At 33.6% G+C, this 12,033-nt stretch overlaps 1 protein-coding gene across 13 annotated transcripts in view; it reads right to left on the reverse strand.

Annotated features, from left to right (window-relative positions):
- Positions 1-12,033, reverse strand: part of TTLL5 (tubulin tyrosine ligase like 5) — a 352,672-nt gene that overhangs the window by 214,329 nt on the left and 126,310 nt on the right. For all 13 annotated transcript variants that reach the window (XM_020986244.2, XM_020986241.2, XM_078151465.1 and 10 more), the window contains 2 exons: positions 11,199-11,505; positions 3,256-3,376 (listed from right to left, as the gene is read on the reverse strand). In XM_020986244.2, the coding sequence (XP_020841903.1) occupies positions 3,256-3,376; positions 11,199-11,505 (428 nt within the window). The remainder of the gene's footprint in view (positions 1-3,255; positions 3,377-11,198; positions 11,506-12,033) is intronic.

A 12,033-nucleotide genomic window follows, 5' to 3' on the forward strand; every position in this document is an offset into this window, starting at 1 on the left:
CCAAGAGGAAATAACAGAAAGATAAGTCCTATTCAAAATAACTGTTTAATGTAAAAAATACACAGGAGAAAGCCTATCAAAAGATACTCAATATCTGTATACATATAATCACAAAATGTTCTTTAACAAAGGACAATCTGAATAACTGTAGGAATAATCAGTACTCATGGTTGTGCCATGCCAAAATAAAAATATCAATATTGCCAAAGTTAATTTACAGATTTAGTAACATACAAACCAAACACATACTTTATACCTAGACAAAATTCAATTGGAAAAACAAAAGATCTAAATGAAAGGGAAATAAAGAAAAAAGGTAGCAAAGAAAGTACTTCTTTATTACATACTATTGAAAACTATATTATATAGCATAATCATCAAAACCATTTGGTATCAGTTAAAAACAGAAAAGTAGCTCAGTGGAGCAGACTAGACAAGAAAGAATTAGAAATAACAGCTCAATAATCTGGTTTTCAAAAACCTGAAAACATTCATCATCTGGGAAAGAACTACTTATCTTAAAAGAATTTCTGGGAAAACTATTAGTAGTCTGGCATTATCTAGCTTTAGATCAACATTTGTACTATATACCATGATAAATTCAAATTGGATACATGATGTGAATATTAAAAATAACATAAAAATTAAAAGAGAAACAGATAATATACTTTTCATAGCTATGGGAAGGTGGTAAATTCATAATGAAACAAGCAATAAAATGCAACTTCAAAAGATAAAGTAATTTCAATTACATGAAATTCAAAAGCTTTTGCTAGGACAAAATTAATGCACTTAGGAAAAAACTCAGGAAAACAAAGTTTTGTATTATAAACCTCCGAAAAAATTCTGAGAACCACGATATATAGACAATTATTAGAAATATGTAAAACCATGACTTTACATGTATAATATGGTATTATACTGCTTGCTTTCTCAATGGGTAGTAGAGCTAGAAAAAGAGAATTTAGAACTGAAAAATAAAAATTTTAAATAAAAAAGAAATTTGTAAAATCAAAAGTGATTTCCCAGTAAGTGGTCAAATGATATAAACAAACAATTCTAAAAATAAATGTAAACCATAAAACTGAGGTTCTTAACTTTTTTTGTGTCATGAACCACTCTGGCACAATCTGGTCAAATCTATGGATACCTCAGAATAATGTTTTTAAATTTATAAAATAAATACATAGGATTACAATGATGATGACTGAAATAGTTACTTTTTTGAAAGTTCATGGGTGCCTGGTTTACAACCTGTGATGACAAAAAAAAATGCTCTAATCACCAAAAATAAGAGGAAAGCAAATGAAAATAATCCTGAGCTTTTATCACATAACCAGCAAGTTGGCAAAGGTGGCAAAAGATGAAACTAATCTATCTTGGAGGGGCTGTGGAAGGATGGGCTCAGAAATAAATCGTTGGCTGAGGTATGAATGGGTTTAACCATTCTGCAAAACTATTTGAAATTATTTTATCAAAGTGATTAAAGTATCGATACTCTTTCACCCAGAGACTCTCTAGTTGGGCATATGGTCCAAGGATGTCAGTGAAAAAAAATGTTTTGAATGAGCAAAATATTTATAGTAACACTTTCTGTGGGAACAAAGAATTAGAAATAATGCCCATAAATTGTAGAATGGGTAAACAAGGCCTGGCTAATGGATAATATTAGTGTGTTGTAAGAAATGATGAACGTGACGAATAAGGAGAAGCACAGAAAGACACATGAATTGACGCAAAGTAAAATAAGCAGAATGAGGAAAAAATATAAACACATACATAAGAAATATATGTATATATACATACACATGACAATAAAGCATAAACAAAAACAATAAAATTATTCAAACAAGTTTAAAAATAATGACCAAGGTTGACCCAAAGAAGAAATATCAGAAGACACCTCCTCTTGCTTTTTTTTTTTGCAAAGGTATCAGACTACCACCCATATATCAGACTTTTTCAATGTGTTGCTCACTTCAGTTGAACTTTTTCTCTCTTTTTAAAAACATTCTTTACTATAAGAGATGGCTTTCTGGGAAGGGCATGGAAGAAGGATACTATGAGAAATGCAGGTGATGCAAAAATAAAAATACATCAGCAAAAATATGCTTTTAAAATCCAATAAAGTTATTTTTTTAAAAGGAATACAGAGGACCTTTCACAGATCGTTGTGTTTCAATGAATAGCAAATCATGTGAAAGATGATACCAAAATCTTTAGTAAATACCCTATGATAATCAAATAGAAATCCCAAACCAGCAATCTTCAATGGATATTTTTTAAGAGATTGGGGTTTTTTTTCTCCTTTTTCCTGGATATTCGGTCAGTTGTCCTGTTAGTGCCAATTTACTCCAGCATAAAGGAGTGATGTCTAAGTCAGAGGGCTGGATTTCACAGTACTACCCTAGCTGACTTTACTGTAGGGTGGTTCAATCTGTTATTTTAAAACATTATTTTTCACTGTGCAGCAGACAAGCTGACTCTTGAAGAAGTAATTTTAATTTTCCACTTGGAAAAAGCAGGGCTAACATTTTCCACCGACAGCTGAAGGATTATTCACAACATAAGGTTTTATCTCTCTGCTGTGTGCTGCTCTGGCTTTTTAACTCTCACAAGCTACTTTCAAGGATAACCAAATTGTATTCATACTAAGTCTAATATAAGACCCTGCCTTTTGAGTATAAAGAACTAGGAAGATGGAGGAATAATGACTGCTAAACTAAACAGAGAATAAAGCTTTTCCAAACCTAAAGATCCTTCTGTCTTGAGTTAGAAGACTAGAGATTTCTCAGGACACTTTATTCTCATCAACCAGCTTGATGTTTTCTGTCCCCTTGATACAAGAAAGGACTTGTTGAGGAATTTTACACAAAAGTCAAGGTTTGTAATAAAGACTGACAATTTTTCAAAAGTTTGGTTAACTGCCAGTAAGTCTAATATTTAAACAAATTTATGAATATTAAAGAAATAACTGGCAAGTCAAAGGAGGATAATTTCTGGAGTGTTTCCTATGAAGAAGAAGGTGGTTACGAAGTCTGCAATGGGGTATTTCCATTTCAAAGGGCCAAATTTTATCCTCCATATTGAGTAAGTGCCATCAGATGATTTTCTCTACATTTACAGAAATACTTAAAGTAGCATGAAATAACCCTCTTATTCAGTGAATTCACTGTTACATATCTCAGAAGAAAGTCAACACAATTATAGCCGCAGTTTTACCCACCAGAGCAGTCCTAACATACAGAAACTTACCATCTGTTCATCTTCTTTGGCAGCCCAATTAGCACTAAAGGATTGGCCTCCATTGTCTTTCATCAGTCGCGTCTGAACATGTTGGAGGTAGGCAGAGAAGGCTACTCGAGCCTGGACTTTGCTACAGAAATCAAAATTAAATTAAAGTAAGATACACAGAATATTAGTTCTACTACTTACATAAACAGGGTTGTTCTGATTCTGTGCCTCCTTCTATTATGACGGGCAAGGGTTCTTAAGTATTCTATACCCTTTACATCAATGAATATTCTTTTGAAGTAGTCTAGTCTCTCTGTTAACAGAATCAGAGGAAAAAAGAAGTCCTATTTTGTTTCCTTATTACTAGCAGGAGGAAACAAAAACATACACCAGGACTTCTAACCCACTGCAAAACTCCTTGAATCTTCCCAGTGCCCCAGTATGATGAGGAATAGCTTCTGCATTTCAAGTGGTTAAGATCTTACTTATCTAATTGAAAAAAATATATGGTTCTTACAAATATTAAGATACTTTTCTACTGTACAAAGATATCCAAAGAAGGAAAGGTAGCAGATAAATTCTACAAAGGGGCTCTGGACACCAAGTTTTAGGCCTTACTTCTCCCAATTAAAGAGAATCATGGCTAAAGCCCAGAGAATATGTGAAGTCCAAAGAAAGTGGATACAAACAAGAAGAAAGGACAAGACAGAATCACAAAGGCAAATTTTTCTGCTGAAAGAGAATGCCAGATAGAAATATCTCTTAGAAACTATGCTCTCATCTGTTCAGTCTGTGTGAATGGCAGCTAGAGATTCAATCAAACTATCAGATTATAAAACAGAGGTAACAAAAAAAGATTGATAGTTTTCACTGGAGTTGCTGATTAAAGCAGGTCTGTTTCATCTCAGATGGGATTTTGGTTACTTCAACTGACTGGCTTTCTGACACTGTAGCCAAAATTACATCAGCAACAGATTAGGGCCCAACACAAACTTTGTTTACAATCCTTGAACATTCAATCACTGAATGCTTTCTAGTTATTGTTTCTCCAAGGTTAGTCAGGAGGAAGGGCTAGGGTAGAAAGAACTAAAAATCTGAATAAGAACTAAATAATGAGCAGGAGATTCAGGTGGAGAAGTTCAGATCATGAAAAGGGAATTAACAGTTTGGTAAAAGAAGCAAAAAATATTTATTGAAGAAAACAACTCCTTAAAAATCAGAACTGGCCAAATGGCAAAAAAGGTATGTATAAAACCTGACTAAAGAAAGTATTTCCTTAAAAATTAAAATTTATTACGTGGAAGCTAATGACGCCATGAGACATCAGGAAACAATAAAACCAAGTCAAAAGAATGAAAAAAAAAGAAGACAATGTGAAATACCTCATCAAAAAAATAACTGTCCTGGAAAATAGAGGGCAGATAATTTAAGAATTATTAGACTACTTGAGAGCCACAATTTAAAAAATGGCCTAGGCATCACAGTTCAGTACATTATAAAGGAAGACAGCCCAATTATCATAGAACCAGAAGACAAAATAGAAAGAAAAGAATCTACCAATCACCTTCTGAAAGAGATCCCCAAATGAAAAATCTGAAGAACATCATATCCAAATTGCAGAGCTCCCAGGTCAAGGAGAAAATACTGCAAGCAGTCAGAAAAAAAGAATTCAGAAATTATGGAGTGTAGCAGCTAGGTGTGCAGTGGATAAAGCACCAGCCCTAGAGTCATGAGGACCTGAGTTCAAATCCAGCCTCAGGCACTTGACACTTATTAGCTGTGTGACCCTGGGCAGTCACTTAACCCTGATTACCTCACACATAAAAAAAGAAAATGAAACTATGGAGCATCAGTCAGGCTCAAACAAGATTTAGCAGCTACCACTATAAAGAAGTAGAAGACTTGGAATATGATATTCTGGAAGGCAAAGTAACTAGGATTGCAACCAACAATATTCAACCTCATAGAACTGAGTATAATTTTACAGGGGGAAAAATGGACATTTAATGAAACCGGAGATTTCCAGGCATCTCTGATGAAAAGAGTAGAGCTAAATAGAGAATTTGACATTCAAACATAAGATTCAAGAGAGGCATAAAAAAGGTAAATATGAATGACAAATCATGAGAAATTTATTACAGTAAAATTGTTTACACTTTCAAATTAGGAGATGGTACATGTAACCTTCAAGAACTTTTATCATCATTGGGGCTGTTGGAAGGAGTTTACTTAGACAGAGGACATTGGTATGAGTCTGTTTTGTTGGTATGATCTCAAAAGAAAAATAAAAGGCTGAGAAAGAGGAATATACTGGGAGAATGGGGAAGGGAAAGGAAGAGGAGGGGACATCATTTTACAAATAAGAGGCACACAAGAAAGAGATTTTGTAATGGAATAGAAAATGGGTAGAAGCATGCATCATTTGAACCTCGCTCTCATTTGAACTGGTTCAAAGAGGAAAAAAATACACACACACCCACACACACACGCACACACAATCAGTTGGGTAAAGAAATCCATCTTATCCATCAGGGAAGCAGGACAGGAAGGGGCTCAAAGAAAGGAGGGAGGGTGATAAGACAGAAAGCAGATTAAGAGACAGTGGTCAGAAGACAAACAGACTTGAAAAGAGCACAGGATAAAAAAGTCAAGGATAAGTAGAAGAGAATAGGATGGATGGGCAGTTAGCAAATTATACACAGTTAGCAATTATAATTGTGAATGTGTAACTAGGATGAACTCACCCATAAAACAGAAGACATCAAAATGGATTAGGAACCAGAATCCAACAGTATGTTGTTTACAAGAAATACACTTGAAAAAGAAGACACATACAGACTTAAAATAAGGTGCTGGATCAGAATTTATTATACTTCAGTTGAAGTAAAAAAGAAGTCAGGAGTAGCAATCATGATCTCAGGCAAGCAAGACAAAAATAGAACTAATTAAGAGAAATAATCGGTGAAACTATACTTTGCTAAAAGGTACCATAGATAATGAATTAATACCAATTGCTGAACATAAATGCAACCAAACAGCATAGCACCCAAAATCTTAAAGGAAAATTTAAATACATTACAGGAAGAAATATACAGTAAAACAATACTAGTAGGGGATTTCAAATAAATCTAACCACAAAATAAATAAAAAAGAAGTTAAGGAGATGAATAAGCAAATTCTACCAAACATTTAAAAAACTATTCATTTCAATAATACATAAATTATTTGAAAAAAAAAAGTCCTGTCAAATTCCTTCTATGACAAAAAGATGGTTTTAATATTAAACCAGGGAGAACTAAAACTGAGAAAGAAAACTATAGATCACTTTCCTTAAGTAATACTGATGCAAAAATTTTAACCTACAGCAAAGGAGACTACAGCAATGATCAGATAACTAAACTATAAGCATAACTGACCCATCAATAACAAAAACAACAAAAATCATAAGATTATATCCATAGATGAAGAAAAAGCTTTTGATGAAATACAATACCCATTACTATTAAAAAACACTAGAAAACACAGGAATAAATGAAACTTTTCCTAAAATGATATGTATTATTTACCTAAAACCAAGAAAATATATTATCTATAATGGGGATAAACCAGAAGTCTTTCTAATAAGATCAGGGATGAAGAAAGGAAGCCCACCATCATCATTATTATTCAATATTATATTAAAAATGCTAGTGATGACACTGACAAGAAAAAGAAACTGAAGGAATAAGAATTAGCAACAAGGAAATAAAGTATAACTTTTTGTAAATGATATGATGGTATTCTTAGAAAACCCTAGAGAATCAACTAAGAAACTAATTGAAACAATTGTCAACTTTACCAAAGTTGAAAGATGTAAAACAAACTAACATAAATCATCAGCATTTCTATATATTGCCAACCAAACCCAACAGGAAGACATAGAGAATTCCATTTAAAACAACTGCAGACAATATGAAATACTTGGGAATCTACCTGCCAAGATACTCACAGGAACTATATGAACACAATTCATTATAAAACATTTTACAAATAAAGTTAGATCTAAATAATTGGAGAAATATTAATTACTAATGGGTAGGCAGACCCAATATAATAACTAATTTACTTATTCAGTGTCATACCAATCAAACTACCAAAGGATTATTTTATAGACTTAGAAAAAGTAATAAGAAAATTCACCTGTAGGAACAAAAGATCAAAAGTATCAAAGGAATCAATGGAAAAAAAAAGTAAACAAAGGTAGCCTAGCAGTACCAGATCTCAAACTAAGCTACAAAATGATTATCATCAAAACAATTTGGTACTGGATAAGAAATAGAAATAGAATTGTTGATCAATGGAATAGATAATATACAGAAGTAAATGACTAAATCCCAAGATTTAAGCTACTGCTGCAAGAACTAGACAAAAACTGCTGGCAAAATTAGAAAGCAATCTTGCAGAAACTAGATAAAATCTCACATCGTTTACAAAGATAAGCTCAAAATAGGTACATGATTTGATATAAAGGGTGATATCATAAGCAAATTAGGGGAGTGTGGGGAAAAAAATTACCTGTCAGATTATGAATAAGGGAAAAGTTTATGACCAAACAAGAGATAGAGAGGATCGTGAGAAGTAAAACAGACAATTTTGACTACATTAAATTAAAAATGCTTTGCACAAACAAAATCAATGCAACCAAAATCATAAGCAAAGCAGGAAATTGGCAGGGGAGAATTCCCATTTCTCAAATATAGAGGGAAACGAGCCAAATTCATAAAAAAAAGAAAAGAGCCATTCCACAATTGATAAGTGCCCAAAGGATATGACAGGCAGCTTTCAGAAGAATAAATCAAAAGATATATGAAAGTCATATGAAAAAGTACTCTAAACAATTAATAATTAAAGAAATGCAAATTAAAACAACTCTAAGGTACCACTTCTGATCCATCAGGTTGGCTAACACGATGGAAAAAGAAAATGACAACTGCTGGAGGGGATGTGGAAAAACAGGTACACTAATGCACTGTTGGTAGAGCTGTGAACTAGACATTAAATCATTCTATAAAACAATTTGGAACTATGCCCAAAGGGCTACAAAACTGTGCATACCTTTCAACACAGCAATACTACTACTAGGTCTGTACCTCAAAGTGATCAAAGAAGAAAGAAAAAGACCCATATTCACAACAATATTTACACAGATATTTTTGTTGTGGCAAAGAACTGGAAACTGAAGGGATGTCTGTCAATTGAGGGATGGCTGAAAAAGTTATGGTGTATAAACGTGATGAAATACTATTGTGTCCTAAGAAATGATGAAGGCCATGGTTTCAGAAAAAACTCAAGACTTATATGAACCGAAGAAAAGTGAAGTTAGTAGAAGAACATTGTACATAGTAACAGCAATATTGTAATAATGATCAACCATGAAAGACTTAGCTGCTCTGATCAATACAATGATCCACAACAATTCCGAAGGACTCATGATGAAAAATGCCATCTGCCTACAGAGAGAGAGAACTCATGAACTCCGAGTGTAGATTAAAACATTTTTTCATTTCCTTTATTTTTCTCATTTATTTTTAGCAACATGGCCAATGTAGGCATGACTTTAAAAAAAAATACTATTCTGTGATGTTTCTCAACAAGGAAAATATCTAGGCTCTCCCATTACTAGAAAGAAACTATATACCAGGTCTTTTCCTCATAATTTCTCCCCTATTTTAAACTTTACTAACACAACAAATAAGGAAAACTAAGTCAAACTATGTGCAGAATAGAAAAATCTTCTATTTTAGTCAACAGATTTACTTGAGATGAGCTAAACTGAGAACACGGCCATTTTTCATGTTCCCTCTACATCATTTCCATATTTAGATGACAGCAGAATCCTCCAATCTCACTAATTCATTCAAATGAAAACTATTTCAACTTGGAAAGATACTACTTCTTTGGATAAGGCTGTGTTTTTCAAAATCATGAATGAGAATGGAATTTACTATTCTTATAACTTTTACTAAGATTACTCTAGATATCTGACAAAAACTTCTGGGAAAATTGTAAAGTACCATGGCAGAAATTAGGTTTAATATGACAACATCTCGCAGTAAGCTCAAAACAGATGTGATCTGAATATTAAAAGTCACAGTGTATTCAAATTTCATACCTATGGGTAGGGAGGAGAATTCTTAATCAAACAAGAAATAAAGGTAATTACTAAACAAATAAATAAATGAACGAATGCAGCTGGGATGTGAAGGGAAGCTATCAATTGGGGGAAAATTGTTAAATTAAATTATCTCTGGTATCCAATTATATCTGATATCCAAGAGATATAGGGAATTATAACAAAAGTATATAAGACCAGGAGTCATTATCCCCAATTGATAAGTGGACAAAATAGATAAACTGATTTGAAAAGAACAACTCAAGCTATTACCATGAAAGATTCTTCCAAGTTGAAAACTATTAATAACTTTAGAAGAGATTACTTCAAATAATGAGAAAAATGTGAACCAAAACAACTCTGTTGTTTCATCTTACAAACTGGAAAAGTTGACAAAGGATAGAATCATACAATCTAAGAGCGGCTGTAGACAGACAGGCACACAAATATATTGCTTGTGGAACCGTGAATTGGTCCATCCATTCTGAAGAACAATTTGAAATTGTGTTAAAAGAGTTTCTAAAATGACCATACTGTTTGATCCAGAAATGATTATCTTAAGGAAGATAAGACAAAAGGAAAGGTTACATATATACTAAAATATTCATAAGAGTGGTTTTTGTAGTAGCAAATAACTGGAAACAAAGTTAATATCCATCTACTTTGGGGAACAGCTCAACAAACTGCAGTATCTGAATGTCATGCCTTAAGAAATAGTGAACATCAAGAATTTAGAGAAACACAGGAAGATTTATATGAACTGATACAGCATGAACTAAGAAGGAGGTAAACAATATACACAATTACAATGAGGAGTAAATGGTACAAAGACAAAAATTAAACTGAACTCTGTGTAATTAAGATGAACACTTTTTGCCTCAGAGAAGAGATAAGAAAATGCATCTCCCAGTGAGAGGACACTCCCTTCATGGAAATGTAAAGTCCACAGGCGTTACACAATTACATGTTTTCTGACTTTTTCAATGCAAAGACTGGTTGTGCTGAGTTTTCCTCTTCTTTTTCTTTTTTGTCTTTAAAATATACTATTTGTCATATGAGATCACCTCTCTGGGAGGGGGAGGGAAAGGGATACTGGAGAAAAATATAATGATGTAAAAAACAAAAGACAGCAATAAAAATTTATTTGAAAAAAAGAAAAAAAAAGAAAAAGAAAATGTACCTCCCTTCCTAAGAAGGGGCCTAAGGGTGTGGAACTAAGCATATGGCATAGCTGGTTAATTTTGCTGTTTTAGCCATTTTTTCCCTTTTCTTTTTTAATATGTTACAAGAGATGGTGTACTCAGTAGATTAGAGGTGAGTGTTATATACAGATATGGAGCTGATGTAAAGACAAAAAACGTATTAACAATTTTCTTTAAAAAGAAAACTTCTGGGACAGCTAGGTGGCGCAGTGGATAGAGCACCAGCCAGGACCCGAGTTCAAATCCAGCCTCAGACACATAACATTTAGACTAGCTGTGTGACCCTGGGCAAGTCACTTAGCTCTGATTGCCTTACTCCAAAAAAAAAAAGTTAAATAAAGAAAACTTCTGAAATGTTTCATTCTGAGACTATGTCTAATGGGGTGAGGTATACCACTATGCACCAGAAGAAAAAAAAAAGGAAATTTAAATCTACAATGATTTACAATAACGAATATGCTAGTGAAAGAAGCTCACTTACTGAAAGTAATATCAAGAAAGATCTCACCCTCTACTTCACGGGAAAGCATCTATTTGCACAGTAGACCACTCAAGTGCCCTACTCTTTACTCAACTGGGTTACAAGTTCATTTTTTGAAAAGGGGACTCACCTGAGGTTTCCATTTTCTTGCAGAATCTGCAACAAGTTAAATGCGGGTTCTGGCTGCTGAATTTCAGGCTTGGGGCAAGGAGTGGCTTCTCCATTCCATTCAGAAGTTCTCAAGGGACTTTCTTTGGGTGGAGTGTCCACCAATGCAGTCACTGAAGACGTGTATTTGGTTTGATTTTCTGCAAGAGATCCTGCAGATTCCTCTTGGGATGCTTCCTGCTCTTCATCTTCATGCTCTACTTGATCCTCTTCTCCCTCTTCACTCTCAGTCTCAGTTTTAATGGATATTTCAGTCGGCTTCGGAAGCACTAAAACAGAAGAATTGCTAATGTTGCTGAAAAAAATTAAGTGTTTTACTCTCTCAACACCTTCCAGTATTATACACAAACATTTAGATTAAGCCAGAGATAAGACAGAAAAGTAATATAGTACATAGGCGTGTCTATGCAAAATCATGTGCATTTCTGGTCTCTTCATTATATTTTACCTCCTATCTTGCCCTAATGCCAAAGGGCAAATTCATTGAACTTAATACAGAACATATCTTAAACCACTTCATTTACCCTTGTAGGGTAGAAGGCAGATTATCATTGTTTTTCATGGCTTTATGTAAGAGGGGAAAAAAAAACATTTCTGAGATTTACATTTGCAAAGAGAATCACTGCTCAGCTCTACACTTAAAAACAAACTTGGCTAATGTAGCTTCCAAAGAGAATACAGTGCCAGTTGGTGTAAATCATTACTTCATTTTTCCTATAACAAATTTTCTGCATCAAGGAAATTTGAAAATAGAACTGAGAAAACTACACTGTCAGGGGCCTAGGAAGCCAAGCACT

Source organism: Phascolarctos cinereus, unplaced genomic scaffold (assembly GCF_003287225.1).
Source record: "Phascolarctos cinereus isolate Bilbo 61053 unplaced genomic scaffold, phaCin_HiC Scaffold_3;HRSCAF=262, whole genome shotgun sequence".
In the NCBI taxonomy this organism is placed as follows: Eukaryota; Metazoa; Chordata; class Mammalia; order Diprotodontia; family Phascolarctidae; genus Phascolarctos; species Phascolarctos cinereus.